The sequence below is a fragment of the Cetorhinus maximus genome, chromosome 10, assembly GCF_964194155.1.
Source record: "Cetorhinus maximus chromosome 10, sCetMax3.hap1.1, whole genome shotgun sequence".
Classification (NCBI taxonomy): Eukaryota; Metazoa; Chordata; class Chondrichthyes; order Lamniformes; family Cetorhinidae; genus Cetorhinus; species Cetorhinus maximus.
Window position 1 is genome coordinate 71410759 of NC_135888.1, and position 20099 is coordinate 71430857.

Here is a 20099-nt window from a genome sequence, read left to right on the forward strand (position 1 = left end):
CTCCTCACACCCCGCTTCCTGTAAGGACTCCATCCCATTCTCTCAGTTCCTTCGCTTCTGTACATCTGTTCTCATGATGCCACTTTCAAAAACAGTTCCTCTGACATGTCTTCCTTCTTCCTTGACCGAGGTTTTCCACCCACGGTGGTTGACAGGGCCCTCAACCGTGCCTGGCCCATCTGCCGCGCATCTGCCCTCACACCTTCCTCTCCCTCCCAGAAACATGATAGGGTCCCCCATGTCCTCATTTATCACCCCACCAGCCTCCGCATTCAAAGGATCATCCTCCGCCATTTCCGCCAACTCCAGCATAATGCCACCACCAAACACATCTTCCCTTCACCCCCCTCGTGGCATTCCACAGGGATCATTCCCTCCGGGGCACCCTGATCCACTCCTCCATCACCCCCTACACCTCAACCCCCTCCCACGGCACCTTCCCAAGCAACCGCAGAAGGTGCAACACCTGCCCCTTTACTTCCCCTCTCACCAACGTCCAAGGGCCCAAACACTCCTTTCAAGTGAAGCAGCATTTCACTTGCACTTCCCTCAATTTAGTCTACTGCATTTGTTGCTCCCCATGAGGTTTCCTCTACATTGGAGAGACCAAACGCAGACCGGGTGACCGCTTTGCAGAACACCTTTGGTCTTTCCGCAAGCATGACCCAGACCTCCCTGTCACTTGCCATTTCAACACTCCACCCTGCTCTCATGCCCACATGGCTGTCCTTGGCTTGCTGCATTGTTCCAGTGAAGCTCAACGCAAACTGGAGGAACAGCGCCTCATCTTCCGACTAGGCACTTTACAGCCTTCCAGACTGAATATTGAGTTCAACAATTTTAGATCATGAACTCTCTCCTTCATCCCCACCCCCTTTCCGATTCCCCCCCTTTTTTTTTCAATAATTTATATAGATTTTTCTTTTCCCACCTATTTCCATTATTTTTAAATGTATTTCCATCCATTGTTTTATCTCTACCTTTTAGCCTATTTCGATTCCTTCACCCCACCCCCACTAGGGCTATCTGAAACTTGCTTGTCCTGCTTTCTACCCTTAATTAGCACATTCCTTAGATAATATCACCACCTTCAACACCACTTTGTCCTTTTGTCTATGACATCTTTTGGCTATCTCCACCTATCACTGGCCCTCTATCCAGCTCTACTTGTCCCACCCCTCCTTAAACCAGCTTATATTTCACCTCTCTTCTATTTTGACTTAGTTCTGTTGAAGAGTCATACGGACTCGAAACGTAACTGTGTTCCTCTCCGCAGATGCTGCCAGACCTGCTGAGTTTTTCCAGGTATTTTTATTTTTATTTTTGTTTTGGATTTCCAGCATCCGCAGTTTTTTGCTTTTATATTTATTGCCCACTCCAGTTGTCCTGAGATGGTGCAGGTGAACCTTAGTGTTTGTCTTCAAAAGCTTACTGGTTTGCTAATGCACTTTGGAGGAGAATGAGCCAGCCACATAATGTGGACTAGAGGCAATTGTAAGCCACTTCAGGTAAGTGTAGGAAGTTCTTTCACCTGAAGAGCATGAGTGAACCAGTTAGGATTTTGCAATATTCCGGCAGCTTTTATGGTAATTATTTCTGCTGTTAACATCTCAAATAATTACTATCCTGAATTGGTCTTATTCTAACACTAACAGACTTTTGTGAATGCTTTGACCAATTTCGTACTGTTGATTTGGCCACCATGTGCCTTGATTTTCATAGTTATGTTGTTTTGATAAGACAAATAAGTTCCATGAGAAACATAATCCCCTTTATGTAATAATGAAGGAAAATTGAAGCCATTGCGATTTGACCTAATTCTATAGTCAGATACCTAACGCAACCACATATCTGACAAGAATATGGTGAGTTGGGGGTAGGTGGGTGGAAAAAGAGTACTCACCTCCCTGTTTGCACCTGCACACTCCCACCAACGCCATTTTAATTCCAAAGATTTGTGAGGAGGGGTGGGAGAGTGCACAGGCAGGTGAGAGCCTCATAAATATGCAGAAGTGCCAGTCCTATGATGCAATTAGAACCCTGCAGTGATTTTAACCTTTGTTGCATGTGTGACTCAGGCTGAATGCAGGAGCTGCCAAGGAAACCATTCAACAAGTAAAAGTGGGACCAGAAGTGATTCAGGAAGATGTTTAAAAACATGTTTTTATGTGGGCCAGGAAGAGAAAGAGTGCTTCTCTCCAAGCCCCATAAGCAAACCATGGACATTCCTGAAATGGGCTTCTCCCCCCATTCTCCTTCACCTGTAATCAAGTCCTGATTATCCATTAGCCACTGACATAAGTGCCAGGGAGCACTCCCTTGCATTTTCAATAGTAGTTTCCTGTCGCCCAAAACCCTGCTCCCGTCCACTGGCTAGCTTGTGATTCCCACCATGTTTGTGTCCGACCTCAGGCACGGAAGCAAAGCCTGGAAATTAAAATCTCTCTGGGCCCCATGCAATCAAGGCCTGGACCCCACAGACTGTACTCGCCTCCGGAGTTAACATTGGGGTCATAAAGTGAGTGTCATCAGTCATCCTTGAATTACTGAGTTCAAGATTTGAAGTTCCTGTACGCACAAACACATGGAAAATATCCCTTTATGTTCAGTATAGTGCAGTGGGATATAGAACACAAAATTACAAACCAAACAACAGTCCCATACAGACATGGGAGATTAATTTACTTTTGTTAAGTTCTTTCAACATCTAAAAATCCCAAAGTTGACCTCTCTGTGCCACTCATGGAGACTTTTTTGTTCTGAATTCCTAACTAATTTCTATTTATGTGATGATCTTCACTTTGTGTTCTTATAAAATATATTATGACTTTGTTACAGTTTATTAAAATGAAATAAGATGTGAGGTAGGAAGTTATTTACTTGTTGCAGTGCTGCATTCATTTTTGTGTATTCTGGAACCAGGAAATTGTTACATTGGACAAGGTCATTTTCTAATTCTTATTTCTATAATTGGACATCTTTAGACTGCAGGAGGTTTCTGTGTAGATAATATTTCATATTGTTGTCTGAGAACGTAAAGATACTAAAACTTGAAATAAAGAGCATTTATTTGGGGAACAATATGTAGTTTTCATTTGAAATCATCTGAGCAAAATGTTAAAAGTATTAAATAATACTAATGGTAGTAGCTCATTGCTTAAAGTGTGTAAAAGCAAACAATTTAGAGTAAAAGAATTAAAGGTATAGTCTACTGATTTTAATGAGGTTATCATTGTCCTTTACCTCACTTTATTGACATCATTTCAAAGGCTTCATCTGGAAATCTGGATGTGTAATGGGAATGCACCATTTTACCTCAGACTCTATCGTTATGCAACTAAACTTCTGTTCAGCCAAGAATGCAGCTCTTCAATCAGCTGCTGCAACTCTGTTAATGTATAAACTTCTTGGCAGCTGCTCATGGCTTCGCATTAACTGCCTGCTGTGCAGTCGGAACTAATTTTGAATTATACTGAATATTAGACAGGAGCAGTTGTGCAAGGAAAGCACAGTACCATCTCCTGCATCGCATTGTTCCTGCGATAACTGCATCTGGACAGGAATTTCTACTCTCTGGTGCTATAGAAGGATCAGTTTTGCGCTGTGGCCCAGTACAATTTTGAACTGGGATGAAATTACATAATCAAATTCAAGGTGAACTGCCAACTACAGGGTTCTCTAATCAATATGGTGTGAAGCATGGAGTGTTGCAAGTCATGCAACAGTGAACCTTTCAGCTCCCATTTCTTGCCAATTGAATTTCTAAGCCATGACTTGCGTGAACAACAGATCATGATCATGTGTCAATCTTGGCTTTGATGCCTTCCATGATCAAATACCCTGGCAAGATTTATCAGCCAAACTCTACATAAAGAGTACAACAAAATACTGCAGATGTTTGAAATCTGAAAGAAAAACAATATCAAAGTGCTGTAAATATTCAGCAAGTCATCTTTGGAGAGAAACCGAGTTTATGTTTCGGACCGATGACCTTCCATCATAATGGAAAGAAGATAGAAATGTGAGAGGTACTAAGGCAGTAGAAGGGGGGAGGGGGCATGATGAACAAAAGGGAAAGTCTGTGACGAAGGGCAGGAGAGATTAACTAACAAAAGATTTCATGATGCAAATGCCAAAGAGAGTGAGAATGGGTATAGTAAAGAGACAAAGGTTGTGTCCAGATGAGGCTTGTGTTATGATCCTAGATCAGACCCTCAAGTTTTTGGTAAGATCCGGTTAGGAACCAATAACGTATCGTTTGAAGTAGACAAAGTTGAGATTCAGGACACTAAGAGATTAAGCCACAAGAATCAACGGGTTCTGAACAAACAAAAATAAACTTTACTATCCAAGGCCAAAAAGATAAAACAATTTACAATATCTATCTTATGCTCTAACATTCAGGGTTAATATGAGGTATGTGTGAATTAACAGACAAACTATGGTTGAACACATCACCCTGCACAATCAATGGCGGATGTGACTAGGACAGATTCCACAGATTTCTCAGAAACCCACCCAGACATCAGAATACACTGTGGGCGGAACTCTCCCATGCTTCCCATGGCAGGTTTAATGGCGGGTAGGGGGAGAATGCGGCCGAGGGTCCAAAATCACTATCACGCTGGCGTGAAATTACAACACATCTGGACGACCGTAGCATCAGGACTTACCTGAAGGAGGCCTGGGGCACTCTCTGGAGTTCGGGGTGGACGCCTCCAGTGACCGTGGACCCTGAACCGTGCAGCAGTGGGTGGGGGAGCATCTATCAGGTGGATCTTCCAGCTTCATTGTCTTCGAAGAGGTCCAATTTCCAGCTTGAGTGTTCCTGGAGGTCTATCTTCTCTCTTCAATGGTGGGTGAGTGATGTCCAGATGCCTTTTAAAAATGGCACCTGGATATGGTGCCAAGGGGTGAGCCATCCAGCCTGCCCTGCCACGTGAAACATCTGGAAACCCCCGACTGCATAATTAATGAGGCTGGGGTTGTGCGATATGGCGCAATTTCCAGGTGGCCTCCGCAGCGGGAAACACACCCCATCCTGGCCCCCACCAGGGGATTTGTCCCCCCCGTGAGTCAACTAGTCTCATTGAAACTCTGTCTCGCTCACGAGGGACTCCGAACCTTTCATGCTCGAAGATCAAGCCTCTTGAATTTTTTCAAAGCCTCTCCAACTCAGACTGCCTCAATTACTTCACACCTCCCAGGGTTTCAATCTCGTTTCCCGAGACTCTGTTCCCTGGATTTCTGAGTCTGCACTCCAGCCTTTACATACTGGTGCAATTTCAGCATTTTAGTGGTATGGTTCCTGGATTTCTCAAAGCTCCAATCACCCCAGCTACATTAAGCTATAAATGGCTTGCAGGGCTTCTTCTGAGCCCTAACTGCACAGGTCTATAAACCGGCTCCTGGGACTTCTGCTGAGCCCCAACTACACCAAGTCAGCTAAGAGTAACACCTTTGCTCCCTGGAGCCTTCTAACAGCAGCAGCTTTTCGATATGGCCTCTCCCCCTGCTGCAGAACACCCATTCCCCCAGCAAACATACAGATGAATTGAAACCCTAGGACTTTCTTAAGCTCCACCTATCTCCATGATGATGTAGCCTTCCAGGGCTCATTGAATGCTTTTAAATTAATTGTAGCTCTAACTCCCAGAACAAAACAACTCTCTGGGCTGCATTTCTTTGCAAGCAGTGTAGACACCTCGGCCGGAATTTTCCAGCCCCTCACGCCGACAGGATCTTTCGGTTCCAACAATGTGAACGGAGATTTCAATGGCTCACCGACCACGCCACAGTGGGGCTGGAAAATTCTAGCCCTCATCTCCAATTCTCCAGCAAAGTAAGCCCACCTGATGTTTTATGATCTTACTTGTCCAACTGTTAACCCCTTAAGTCAACATGGCTCCAACCTATTAAGTGTAATAGTTATCAAGCTCCTTTAGTTACACTTTTCTACAGTTAACTTCAATCTTCCCAGAACTAAAATTTACCTCTAAAATATTATTATGAACCATGAACTAGGTATTTATAACACATGAATGGCCATATTGTAGCTGTCTGAATGTAACATGAAGAGATAAAGAAACAAGCCAGCAAAACAAAATACATGAAACATGGTAGAGGCAGATTTAAAGTTGTTGAACTCATTGTTGAGTCCAGAAGGTTGTAGAGTGCCGAGATGAAAGATGAGCTGCTGTTCCTCAAGCTTTCATTGAGTTTCATTGGAACGCTGCAGCAGGCCAAGGGCAGAAAGGTCAGAGTGGGAGCAAGATGGAGAATTAAAATGGCAAAAGCGACAGGAAGGTCTACATAAAGAATTATTCTACATAAAGAATGGTCGCATGGGCAAAGTACAAAGGAGTGCTGATTACTATGGAGTTGCACCACAGGGAGGCGCCTTCAGAAAAGGGGAAACATTGCAGAGACAAATAAAACTAAAATAAAAATAATCACTGAAACTGATTATTAAATTATCATATTACACTTTGTGGGACCTTGATGTATGTAAAATTGACTGCTATTTCCTACATCACAACAGTGACTCCATTTCAAAAGCACTGGGCTATAAGGTACTTTGGGATATCTTGAATTCATGAAGGGTGCTATATAAATGCAAATTCTTTATATATTTAAAATTCCTGCACTATGGAAACTTACACTAAAGCTTCAAGTAGCTAATACTGCTCTCTATAGCTCAGCTCTATAGCAATTTGCCTTACACTCCCAGGAACCAATATTTCAGGATCATGATTAGACTGACTTAGTGGCCTCAATATTAGCATGGATGCGGAGAGAGAACTTGGGAGGGCAGGAGGGTTAGGGCCGGTTTGCCTTCAGGAAATTATGAACGATTGTGGAGGGATGGAAGCAGGTAAGCTGATCCAGCAGGTAAATAGAATGCCTGAAATATAAACAGAAAATGCTGGAAAAGCTCAGCAGGTCTGACAGCACCTGTGGAGAGAGAAACAGAGTTAACATTTCGCGTCTGTATGACCCTTCTTCAGAGCTGGAATGCCTGTTGGATCCGGCAGTCCTCACCTCCCTTTAGCTACTTGGTTTTCCCGAGGTCTGGAAAACCCTACTGGCAAAGATTAAATTTAAAATAGAGATTAAATTGGAGGCACACAGCCTTATTATAATATTGAAATGGCCGACCCACCTCCTGGGAACAGTTTGGTTGCCTGCTCCCCCCGTCTGATAAAAGCGAAAATGGGCTTGTTCAAGGCAGGTTGGAGCTGAGTTTGAGATTTTTAACATTTTAAGCATCCTGCCCACCCCAACCCATCTATTTTTAGGGGTTAAAATTCTCCTCTCTGATCATTTCTGCCCCTTTATCATTGGTTTTACTGTTTATTTTCCAGTATATTTACAGAAATGAGAATATACCAGGACAGATGTGAAAACAATTAAATGAAGATATTCACCCCATGTGTTGTGCATACAGGAAAACCAGGACAGAAATAAATGTGGAAAGAAAACATAATATTATTCAAGGAATACATTTTTAATATGAAAGGCATTTTAAACATATGTTGTGTTTTTTTCTCTTTTGTGTATCTCCTTTTTGTGTTTGTTGGAATGCCTTTTATCTTTTACTTTAGAAGTTTCTGTTAAATTTGTAGCCTCCAGATAGAGCTGGGAGCACTAAAGAAATAAGAGTGAAGGCATTCCAGCCCCTCAAACGGCTTGTTAGTTGTGATGCCAACAGAACCTATGACCAGGCCATGAAATAATAACTGTATTGGATTTAAGTGCTAATCGCATCCGCCTCTGTGGCCTATTTGCCTAAGGCTTGTCACGTGACCGAAAAGGACCGATGCTGGTCAAAGCAGTACCAGAATATTTCTCCAGGTGTCACCAATCCCAGCAAAATAACAATTTAGCTACATGCTGAACTCTCAGTCAGCATCGTATGTGTTGTAGAGTGGAACATCTCTCAGAAAACGTTGATGGCCCTCACAATATTTTATAGTTTAGACTAGTTTTAATTCAGCATAACAAGAGACTCCCTTTACTTTGTTTAAAGGCAGGAGAATATGTTAGTGATTACCTTTGACATTCTGGAATGCTAAAAAAGACTAAGTTTTGCTCACTTCTCTCCCCAATCTTCGATTCCCCTCTTCCTTGCTCTTGGTTTCCCTTCTCAGCCCACACTCAGATGGCCCCCTGGTTCTCAGGATTTTTCACCCAATAGTTGCTGGTGCTCACCCACAAGTGAAGTTCCTAATCTTCAGGGAACCCAACCATTGTACAGTAAATACAGTAACAGTTGCAAATGTCACATGAAAGAAGCTGGAGAAATAACAGGGTTACTATCCGTAGATGGGCCTTGGGACCCCCAGAGTGGAGTCTTTGGGCTATTCTGCTTTCCAGCAGACAGATTCTGATGGATGCACCTGGGCTGGTGATGGAAAAGAAATGAGAAGGAGTCTCCAGTTTAGGACTGTGGTGGACTGGAGTTTCAGTCCGCTGCACTTGCACAAGGATTATTGGGGCCATCACTTTATGTTGAGAAGGGTTAAAACATTTTTTTAAGATCAAATGTTAAGACAATTTGATAATCGCTATTATGAAACATATGCATTATGCAATACATCCCTTTCCACCTGCTTCCTGTCCAATATTCTGTAACATGCACCAGTCCCCAGCTGACAGAATGTGTAGCAAACACACTTTGGGACTTTTTTCTATGCCACCGTTCTTTTGGGTTTGTTCTGTAAATTACTTCAAATCATATACAACAAAATGTTCCAATATTCAGAAAAAGTGCCTGCGAAAATACTTGACTTAGTTTCAACTTCCTGGCGTGTGCTGGCAAGAGTCGCCTTGATCAAGTGAACAAAACGGATGGAATGTTTTACAGTCTGTCTTTAAAAGCTACAATTCTGTGGGGATGTATTTTGTGTTTTCCAGCCGTTGCATCAGGATAATAATATATTCAGATCTTACATCTCATCAACTTTTCCCATTATGAGTTCCTATTTCCAAGTTGATATAGTTAACTGTGTGTGTAAGATCATTCGCAATGAAAGCAAATTATATCTTTCCCCCAGTGGAGGTACTGTAACATGCAGCCTATTTAGATACTAAGCCACCAAGGGAGCTGCTGGTAAAAAAAGATATCAATGGAGATGAAGAGATGCAATACTACCCGTCTCTGCCTTTACACACAAATCAAAGGTGAATCTGAAACTGTCCCTCGAGCCATTGCAAGGTGGCCCTTCCTGCATCCCCAGTTTCAAGCCCAGGCCCTTGTTGTTAACTGAACTCAGTGCGAAAATGGTAAGGATAAGTGAAAAATGTCCTGTTTCCATTCCTAATCGTCTTGTAAAGTGTGTACATGCAGTAAGGAGAGGATCAGTGCAGTATCCATTTAGTAACCCATCAACGCTCAGTGTCTGGATGCACATATGAAGAATGGCCACTAGGAGCATTGGAACAGGAGGAGGCCATTCTGTCCCACAAGCCCATTCTGCCAGTCAATGAAATCATGGCTGATCTGTACCCTAAGTACTTTCTGCAACAGAGTAGCAGATGCCATTAACATTTGGTCACTTCAATGAGGTATTAGAGGACAACTGGCATTTAAAGAACTGCACAATAACACAAATCAACATTTAAATTTACAGGCAGACAGTAGCAACTATACCATCAAATTTCCCAGGAGCAACAGCAAGACTAGTCCCCTAACTTAGCTCCATAGGTGTTATAGCCACAATAGAGAGCCTGTTTTAAGCACAGAGTATTTAACTGTAAAGCAGAAAATCAGCACAGGAAACTATGCTGTTCCTGCCATTTTTCAAAATCTCTTCCCAGAAGAAGACAGAGATTTCCCCCTTATGTTGCTAGACAAAAGCATGAACTGAGAGCAGACAGTTACTGATCCAGGCTGAGTGGTATTTTATCTGGGTTTCAACTAACCATGCAGCTGTTAATGGTTGCCCTGTGGGTATGGTCACCAGTCCCAGACAGATGGTTTCCTGCTTAAAACTTTGCGTTTCAGATTGCTTGGTTCTGTTCTTCGCTGTCATTACAGCTTCTATAAACTCTTTTATAGCACATAGAATACACAATGGAAAGGAAGAACAGTGAAGTACAATTGGTTTTATTTCACCCAATTCTTTAACTGACTTCTGTTCTCATCACTCTGAATCTCTCGCAGTTGTGGAATGAACTATATATCGCACTCTTTCACATTTTACACCCGTCAGTCAGAGCAGAAACAAAAAAAGTTTATAGTCCAGACCTTTCTTGCCTCCCCACTCCCTCCCAATATAATCACCTGGGGCTGTGACACATTCATTTGGATATGAGCATATGAGCACTAGTGGCATTCCAGGTCCTTTGGCAGACTACTCCTCACCACTTATTGTGTAGGTTTTCAACTTCTTACAATCTGCTAGTTTGAGGTATTCATCATAGAAATAGATGCTAGTCACATCTAGCATCCTCTCCTATACCTACTTTATTCATTTCCACACCTGGTAATCACTAGAGAATATAAATGCATAATTGACCCCGGCAATTAAATCCTCATTTAGCTTTGTGCTACACTTTTAGTTTGAGTGGACCGGGTGATAAATTATTTTATTCATGATACTCTCCTCAGATTGAGGCGTCTCTTATAGTGCCAATTTCTCCTACATCTATTGGTCCAAATAATGTAGCCTTAGCCTCAAACAGCCCTCCTTCACTTACCCTCTAAGCCCAGCCTGCAGCCTAGCTCCTAGCCTTCTGTAGCTGGAAAACCACAACATTCCTCCATTTCAAGAACAACTTGCAATTATAGCGCCAATATGAAATATCCCTACACCCAACCAAAGCTCTGGAATTCCACTACTCCACCTCACAGCTATGCCCTCATTTATCCTATAGCTCCACCCTCTCCTATGCAGCCCTGCCAGTCCATTGTAACACTCCTCCTCCATTGCCCCTCCTGTTCCCTTTTAAACCCTGCTCATGTTCCCCTGTAGCAACACCCATCTGCCCATATTGACCTGCCTCTGTTCCCCTGTAGCCCCACCCCAGTTCCTGTAGCCCTGCTTATGTTGCCCTATCACCCGGCCCTTGGCTGTGTCAAGCCCCACCTCTATTTCTGTGTAGGCCAGCCCCTGTTTCCCTGTAGATGTGTCCATATTTTCTGTAGCCCCAATCCTGTTCTTTGAAACCCACCCTGTTCCCTCTTAGCCCGCCCTGTTCCCCCAAAGCCCTGCCCCTGTTCCATTGCAGCCCCACCCCTGCAGCAACACACTTGTACGCCTGGAAAACCACCCCGTTCCACTTTAGCCTGGCCTGCAGACTGCACCTATTTCCTGCAGCCTGCCCATGTTCCTGTAGACCCGCCCTGTTCTCCTGTAAGATCATAACAAATAGGAGAAAGAATAGGTCATTCAGCCTTCAGGCCTACTCCATCATTCAGTAAGATCATGGCTGATTTGATTGTGGCCTTAACTCCATTTCTTGCCGCCCCCTCCCTTTCTTGGATATTGGTGTTATATTTTCAGCTTTACAATCTGCTGGGACCTATCTGGAACCTAGGGAATTTTGGAAGATTTAAACCAATGTATCCATTATCTCTGCAGCCACATCCTTTAAGACCCTAGGATGCAGGCCATCAGTTCCAGATGACTTGTCATCCTTTGGTCTCATTAGATTTTCTAGTACTTTTTCTGGTGATATTGATTATTTTAAGTTCCTGTCCCCCTTTTGCCCCTTGTTTTTTACTATTCTTGGTATGCTATTTGTGTCTTCAATTCTTGTCTAAAGCCTTTGCCCTTTCCTTGTTTCCCATTATTAATTCCCCAATCCCACCTTCTAAGGGACCAATGCTCACTGTTGCTACTCTTTTCCTTTTTATAGACTTGTAGAAGTTTTTTCTGTCTGCTTTTATATTTCTTGCTAGTTTTCTCTCATACTCCAATTTCTCCCTCTTTATTTTTATTTAGTTATCCTTTGCTGGTTTCTGAACTTTCCCAATCTTCTGGCCTACCACTAATCTTTGCAGCATTGTACGCCTTTTCTTTCAATTTGATACCATCCTTAACTTCCTTAGTTAGTTGCAGATGGTGTATCATTCTCAGATCTTTTTTTCTCAGTGCAATATATCTTTGTCGAAAGTTATGAAATATCTCCTTAAATGTCTGCCTTTTTTACTGTTTTATATTTTCTACTATTTTACCTTTTAACCTAAGTTCTCAGTCCACTTTAGTCAACCCTGTATTCATACAATTGTAATTGCCGCTATTTAAGTATAAGACACTAGTTTCAGACCCACCATAATTGCAGTACCTTTCTTACAAGCCCCCATTATTTTTTGATTTATACGCTGCCCTATCTACTGTTAGGGGCCTATAAACCACTCCCCCCCAGTGACTTCTTCCCTTTGCTATTTCTTATTTCTCTGTAGCCCTGCCTGGTTCCCTATAGCCTCACTCCTGTTCCCAGTAGCCTCATTCTTGTTTTGTAGACCTGTCCCCTGTTCCATGTAGGCCTGCCCTTGTTCCTTCAGGGGACATAGTTACAGAATAAGGGTACACATTTAAAACTGAGATGCGAAGGAATTTCTTCTCTCGGAGGGTAGTGAATGGAATTCTCGACCTCAGAGTTGTGGCGGCTAGATCACCGAAAGTATTTAAAGAGAAGGTAGGTAGATTTTTAAAATTACCGGGAATTGAGGGCTAAGAGGAGTTGAGGGCAGATCAGCCATGATCTTATTGAATGGTGGAGCAGGCTTGAGGGGCCGAATGGCCAACTCCGGCTCCTGTTTCTTATGTCCTAGTGCCACCTCTGTACATGAAGCCCCACCCTGCTCACTTAAAGCCCCGCCCACCTAAAGCCCCACCCCCGTTCGCCTAGCCCCGCCCCCTCCAGCCGGGGATGGCCGTGGGCTGTGGCGCATGCGCTGTTAGCCGCGGCGGGGGAGCTGCGGCCGCTGTGCTTGGGATTGAGCTCGGAGTCGGGGCTCCGGCACTCCGCTGTCGGGTCCGCCGCCAGCCGCAGCTCAGGCCCTGCGGCGGTGGGGAGCCGAGTTCCCAGCGCTCGGCCGCTGTCGGTGCCGGATGCCTGTGTGCTCGGATCAGAAGAGCCTCTTTGTGTGGATGGGAAGGATGGAGCCGGAGGAGCAGTGGTGGAAAGGGCAGCTGGCGAGCGACATCCACCAGACGCTGAGAGTCAAGGTGTGGGCTTAACCGACCAGGGGGCAGCGGGGCCCGGCTTCCGCCGACCCTACTGACGGGGAAACTTTGAAGCGTGACCGGGTCTGCCCGTGTTTCGATCAGAAACTTCGGCACCAGGACAGAGGCTGCGGTTCCAAGTCTGGAGCTGCGGCCCGTTAGTACCGAACCCTCCCGACACCCGCTCGGGCTGGAGAGTGCCCCCCTCCCCTCCCTCCCTCTCTCTCTCTCTCTCTCTCTCCCTCCCTCTCTCTCTCTCTCTAACCCAACCCCCCCAACCCGGGGTTCCCCTTGCCCCCCCCCCAACCCGGGGTTCCCCTTGCCACCCCCCCCCCAACCCGGGGTTCCCCTTGCCCCCCCCCAACCCGGGGTTCCCCTTGCCCCCCCCCCAACCCGGGGTTCCCCTTTCCCCCCCCCAACCCGGGGTTCCCCTTGCCCCCCCCCCCAACCCGGGGTTCCCCTTGCCCCCCCCCCCCCAACCTGGGGTTCCCCTTGCCCCCCCCCAACCCGGGGTTCCCCTTGCCCCCCCCCCAACCCGGGGTTCCCCCTGCCCCCCCCCACACCCGGGGTTCCCCCTGACCCCCCCCCCCAACCCGGGGTTCCCCCTGCCCCCCCCCAACCCGGGGTTCCCCCTGCCCCCCCCCCCAACCCGGGGTTCCCCCTGCCCCCCCCCCCCAACCCGGGTTTCCCCCTGCCCCCCCCCCCCAACCCGGGGTTCCCCCTGCCCCCCCCCCCCCAAAACCCGGGGTTCCACTTCCCCCTCGTCCCCCCAACCCGGGATTCTTCCCCCACCCACACACAACCCGGGATTCCTCCCCCCTACCCACACACAACCCGGGATTTCCACCTCCCCCCCCCCACCTCCCTCCCCCCCTCCCTCTCCCCCCTCCCCCCCTCCCTCTCCCCCCTCCCCCCCTCCCTCTCCCCCCTCCCCCCCTCCCTCTCCCCCCTCCCCCCCTCCTCCCCCCTCCCCCCCTCCCTCTCCCCCCCTCCCTCTCCCCCCTCCCTCTCCCCCCTCCCTCTCCCCCCTCCCTCTCCCCCCTCCCTCTCCCCCCTCCCTCTCCCCCCTCCCTCTCCCCCCTCCCTCTCCCCCCTCCCTCTCCCCCCTCTCCCCCCTCCCTCTCCCCCCTCTCCCCCCTCCCTCTCCCCCCTCCCTCTCCCCCCTCCCTCTCCCCCCTCCCTCTCCCCCCTCCCTCTCCCCCCTTCCTCCCCCCTTCCTCCCCCCTTCCTCCCCCCCCTCCCTCCCCCCCTCTTTCCCCCCCCTCCCTTCCCCCCCCCTCCCTTCCCCTTCCCTTCCCCCCCCTCCCTTCCCCCCCTCCCTTCCCCCCCCTCCCTTTCCCCCCCCTCCCTTTCCCCCCCCTCCCTTTCCCCCCCCTCCCTTTCCCCCCCCTCCCTTTCCCCCCCCCTCCCTTTCCCCCCCCTCCCTTTCCCCCCCCCTCCCTTTCCCCCCCCTCCCTTTCCCCCCCCTCCCTTTCCCCCCCCTCCCTTTCCCCCCCCTCCCTTTCCCCCCCCTCCCTTTCCCCCCCCTCCCTTTCCCCCCCCTCCCTTCCCCCCCCTCCCTTCCCCCCCCTCCCTTCCCCCCCCCTCCCTTCCCCCCCCCTCCCTTCCCCCCCCCTCCCTTCCCCCCCCCTCCCTTCCCCCCCCCCTCCCTTTCCCCCCCCCCTCCCTTTCCCCCCCCCTCCCTTTCCCCCCCCCTCCCTTTCCCCCCCCTCCCTTTCCCCCCCCCCCTCCCTTTCCCCCCCCCCCTCCCTTTCCCCCCCCCCCTCCCTTTCCCCCCCCCCCTCCCTTTCCCCCCCCCCTCCCTTTCCCCCCCCCCCTCCCTTTCCCCCCCCCCCCTCCCTTTCCCCCCCCCCCTCCCTTTCCCCCCCCCCTCCCTTTCCCCCCCCCCCCTCCCTTTCCCCCCCCCCCTCCCTTTCCCCCCCCCTCTCCCCCATCTCTCTTCCCCCCTCTCCCCCATCTCTCTTCCCCCCCAGCTGTCCCCAGTCCTCTCCCCCTCCCTGAGCCGGTCCCAGTTTCCCCCCCATCCCACGCTCGCATTTGCCATTCAAGTCACCCAATCCGGGATTGTTGATGGAGCGCTTTTCGTGATTGTTCTGTAAATGAATTGTTGATGTATATTATGTCAAGTTTCTAAGAATCCAAATGAAACAAAGTTCTCAGTTTAAAAAGCCAGCAATGTATATTATGACATCAAATCGTTGTCGGGTACTGCGTCAGGAGGAACAACTTCATCTGTACTTACCAGTTACAAATAAAGCTATCAGAATGGGAGGGGAAGGACTACTGAGTACTTAAAATTATGTCGTTTAAACAGAGAACATATGGGCAGCATTTAAAATTCAAAGTACAGATGAAGTTGTTCCTCCTGACGCAGTACCCGACAACGATTTGATGTCATAATATACATTGCTGGCTTTTTAAACTGAGAACTTTGTTTCATTTGGATTCTTAGAAACTTGACTTTGATTAATGCTTGTATGAATAATGTACAAAATTTAAATCTAAACACAAGAAAACAGACTAGAGAACTGCAGTTGAAAGTATCTTTTTTAACCTGAAGGTTAAATATATTGTGAACTGCATCCTTGAAAATGGATGTTGTACATCAGTAATGAAGCCATTTTTTGTTTTACATCCACTATTGAAACAAAGCCTTTGTTGCACTACTGATTCTCCTTTCTGTTTAATTATTGTGATGTTTCTTAGCTTTTGTTTATTTCACTGGTCCAAGGACAATGTGATCATTTATTGAAGCCACCTGGGTTGTTGAGTAATGTGATATAGACTCGATTGCTGTGTTAACCCCTCATTTCACAACTGAAATGAAAATTAAATAATCTGAGGCAGGGTTTGTACCCTACAGTTGCAGCCCAGCTTAGTTGCCTTTCAAGTAGCATCTTATCCAAAATAAACAACCAACAAAGGAGGTTTGACTGTCACTATGTAATTGTTATGTATATTTATTATTCCTTTACTAAAATGTTTTTATGTTTTGAAAAGCTGTACCCTTTATGTAGGAAGTTGCGAGGTCCTATTTTGCAGATGTTAGTAGTTACATCAAACTGTTCCCAGGATACAATGATTTCCTATAGCAATTAGAAATTTCTGTGGCTATGGTGCATTTCCTTCTATTTAATGGTTCTCAATTCTTGGCTTTCAAAATTAAATGTCACTTTTAAAAAAATTTACTGAGAACTACTACAAGTTAAAGTATATGTGCTGTGTCATAACAGAACATCTTATAGATGAGTTGTTTATGTATCATCCTGTAAATAGCCTAAGTTTTATGTTCATCATTGCTAAATATACATTTTATAATGCAGCTGCAGCAAAATGATAAAACTTGGGATTGACTTCTTTGGGATTTACAAGTGAAATACTTAGCTTTGGAATTTGTACAGTGATAAAAGTTAAGATTTGAAATAATTTCCTGCTGTGAACTTATCTGAAACATTGGCCATTACATCTATCCAAATCAAAGCTGCTCAACATTGTTCTTTATTTTCTCTAGCCTAGTTCCTAAAGACAAGCTGTTCTTTGAAGTGCAGTAATTTACAAGATTGTAAACAGGACTTTAAATGTTTGATTTTTTAAAACACCAGTTGGGTGAAACCTTGACGTTTTGAAGCTTTGAACTAGAGTCTTCTACAAATTACCAAAATAAGTGGTTTTAGTAATTTGAAAACTAAACCTATTACGTCAGATGAGGTTTCCATTATGCCATTTTTTCCCCCTCTTTTAATACTTTTCTATATTCTTTCACAGGATGTAGGCATCGCATCCCTAATTGCCTTTGAGAAGGTGGTGGTGAGCCACCCTCTAACATGAATGAAATGCAACAGAGACATTTTTCCCTCAAATCTTGGTTTTCCTCTGAGTGAGAAGTGTCAATGTGCTGGGCATTTTTGAGATTCCTGTTTTGTTCTTGAACACAAATCATGGAAAAATAACACAAACAAAAACAGAAAACGCTGGAAAAACTCAGCAGGTCTAATAGCATCCGTGGAGAGAAAGACAGACTTAACGTTTCAAGTCCGTATGACTCTTCTTCAGAGCTTAAAAGTGGGAAAATAAACTAGGTCTAGGTGTTAAAACAGCAAATAAGTTTTGGGACTTCTTTCTTATCCCACCAGGAGGTCTAAATGGATGACAGAAATTGAAAAGGTCCTGGCAAACAATTGGAAGGAGGCCAATTGGCAAGCGTGAATCTTTTTTCTTGGGATTTTTTTTTACGATTGCAACTAGTTTGATTGCTGCCTGAAATGTGGCTTTTTATTTACCATAATGAGGATCACCTGTAAGCATCAAAGTTCTGGCTTCACCAAGCTTAGCATGCAGCTGTTCACTCTGCAAAATATGCTATTTGACACAAGCTTTGAAAAGCCTGGAGTTTCCTGAAGCATGGCCTGGTACTGTGCTTGGGCTTTGTACATTTTTATTATGAGGTTTCCTACCACAACTACACAGTTCCCAATGACGGACTGTACTTGCATTTTTTTCTTCCTGGCATAAATCCTATTCCAACAACTGTTCTGTGTAGTTTTTAAAAAAAAGTATGTTTGTTGCTAAGCAGCCAGACCCTACTAGCAGGTGGCAAGCGAGAGCTTCTAGGTATTCTTTCTGTAAAGACACACACTTGACGCTGCTTTTTCTTTACCCTGATCTTTTGCATTGTGTGCATAGGAACTGAAGCTGCCTATCTACAAGGCTCATTCACCACAGATTGGCTTGCGCCGCTATTTTGCTGACCTCCTTGCCATCCTGAGCAATCGCTACCAGCTCTGCCCTACAGCACGTCACCTTGCTGTTTACTTACTAGACCTCTTCATGGACCACTACGATGTTGCAGCAAAACAGCTTTATGTCATTGCCCTTTCCTGTCTCCTCCTAGCTAGTAAGTATGCCTAGCTAGTAAGTATGATTTTTTTTAACTTGGGCTGTTTGAATAGTGAGTATAATTTGAAAATAATTGCCAGGTTTTGTTGTTTTTATTATGATCTATTTATATAGTTGCAGATGATCTATGCCTGAAAGTGCAAATGTAGCAACAATTACTGTCCGTTTCATATTTATGCATATCTGAATTTTAAACAATTTGAAAAAGAATGTTTGACCTTGAAGCACGTGTATCATCTTCAGGATATTGATGACAAGTAAACATTTTAACTATTCTTTATCTAGAAAATAATCGAGGACTCATTTTTATATCCTTGGTGTGTTAAATTTTATTTTGTTCAATGAAAGCTTGGGTTTACCATAACACCATTGCGTTCTTTTTAAATTACTTGACTTTTTTGTGGTGTGATGTAGTGACTGTTCCACCCAAACCCCTCCTTCAGTATTGGGGTCATACTTTTCAGGTGGAAGTAATCATATTCCTATGTGGCTTTGCTTCCTGAACAAGTACATAAAATCTGACGTGAAGCACTGTTGTATCCAACCCCTAACACCATTTGGGATGTATTTGTCCTGTAGCTACCAGTCTGAGACCAGTAGCTGCAGTTTGTGTATACGTTGCTTGACTCCTATAACTGCTCTGTTTAGCAGAGTTTTGCACAGACCTGAATATACAGATGGGAGTTACTTTCTCCTACAGGTTAGAAATTTAAATGTTTAAATAATGCTGAAGGAAGAATCTTTACTTTAAATGTTTTAATTAAGGTCAGGTGACCCCTTGAGCACTTTATAAACCAGATTTGATATTTCACTGAATTTACACTTTGGAGTCAGGTTAGGCCCCAACTTCAGGTTTATACCAAGAGTTTACTGTTTGTGCAATCTTAAAATCGATTCCCACCAGCAATAGAACCCCTTAATTCAATTTGAGAAAATAAGTTGAGTATTTGCAGCTGATTATTCGCGATTATAATTGTAAGCTGCCATTGCGGTCCTTTGAAACAATACTTGTGCTGTGATTACTATCAAATAGTGTAGGATCACAGTTGACCTTTGCTGAAAATCTGTTTGAAAATCCATATGTTTAAAATTGTGATCAACAGTTGTTTAAATGAGGAAATTGACATTCATTCTCTCTCCCCAATTTTAACCTTTCCCTTCCCTCTTGAACACATTGTTTTATTCTGGGTATCAGTGCGTAACCTCTAGCTGTGCATTTGTAGCTTGGACAATGGTCTATATTAATGTAATCATACAGTGAGTGTCATCATCACTGAGATTGGTCCTGCTCATTTCCAATGCCCATACAAGTGGGAACATTTTTAATTTCTTCATGGAATATGGGCGTCGCTAGCAAGGCCAGCATTTGTTGCACATCCCTAATTGCCCTTGAACTGAGTTGCTTGCTCAGGCATTTCAGAACCAACCACATTGCTGTGGGCCTGGAGTCACATGTAGGCCAGAGCAGATAAGGCATTAGTGAACCAGATGGGTTTTTATAACAATTGATGATCGTTTCATGGTCTTCACTAACTAGCTTTATATTCCAGATTTTATTATCTGAATTTCACTTCCGCCAGCTGCTGTGATGGGATTTGAACCCATGTCCCCAGAGCCTGAGCCTCTGGATTCCTAACCTAGTGACATTGCAACTACACCACCATCCCCCACATGGACCAGGTTTTCCTAAACCAGTGGCGTCCCTGCTTAAGGTGTCAGCCTTGCCTCTGGTACTATTGCCTTGGAGTTAGAAGGCTGTGGGTTCAAGTCACAGCCCAGAGACTTTATCAATAGGCTGACACTTCGGTACAGTACAGTGGGGTTGCTGAACTGTTAGAGGTGCTGTCTTTTGAATGAGATGATAAAATTGAGGCCCTGTTTAACCCCTCAGTTGGATAAATAAGATCTAATGACACATTTTGAAGAGAAGCAGGGAAGTTCACCTGGTACCCTGACCAACAATTAATTATCCTTCGGCCAACATTGCTCAGATTTTCTGGTTATTTGTCTCACTGTTATTTCTGAGCC

The 20099-nt window shown here is 45.3% G+C and overlaps 1 protein-coding gene across 1 annotated transcript in view; it reads left to right on the forward strand.

The window, feature by feature from the left end:
• Window positions 1-12902: 12902 nt before the first annotated feature.
• Window positions 12903-20099, forward strand: part of ccnjl (cyclin J-like) — an 81098-nt gene continuing 73901 nt past the window's right edge. The window contains exons 1-2 of the mRNA XM_078550604.1: window positions 12903-13178; window positions 17859-18069. Of these exons, the coding sequence (XP_078406730.1) occupies window positions 13062-13178; window positions 17859-18069 (328 nt within the window). The 5' untranslated portion in view covers window positions 12903-13061. The remainder of the gene's footprint in view (window positions 13179-17858; window positions 18070-20099) is intronic.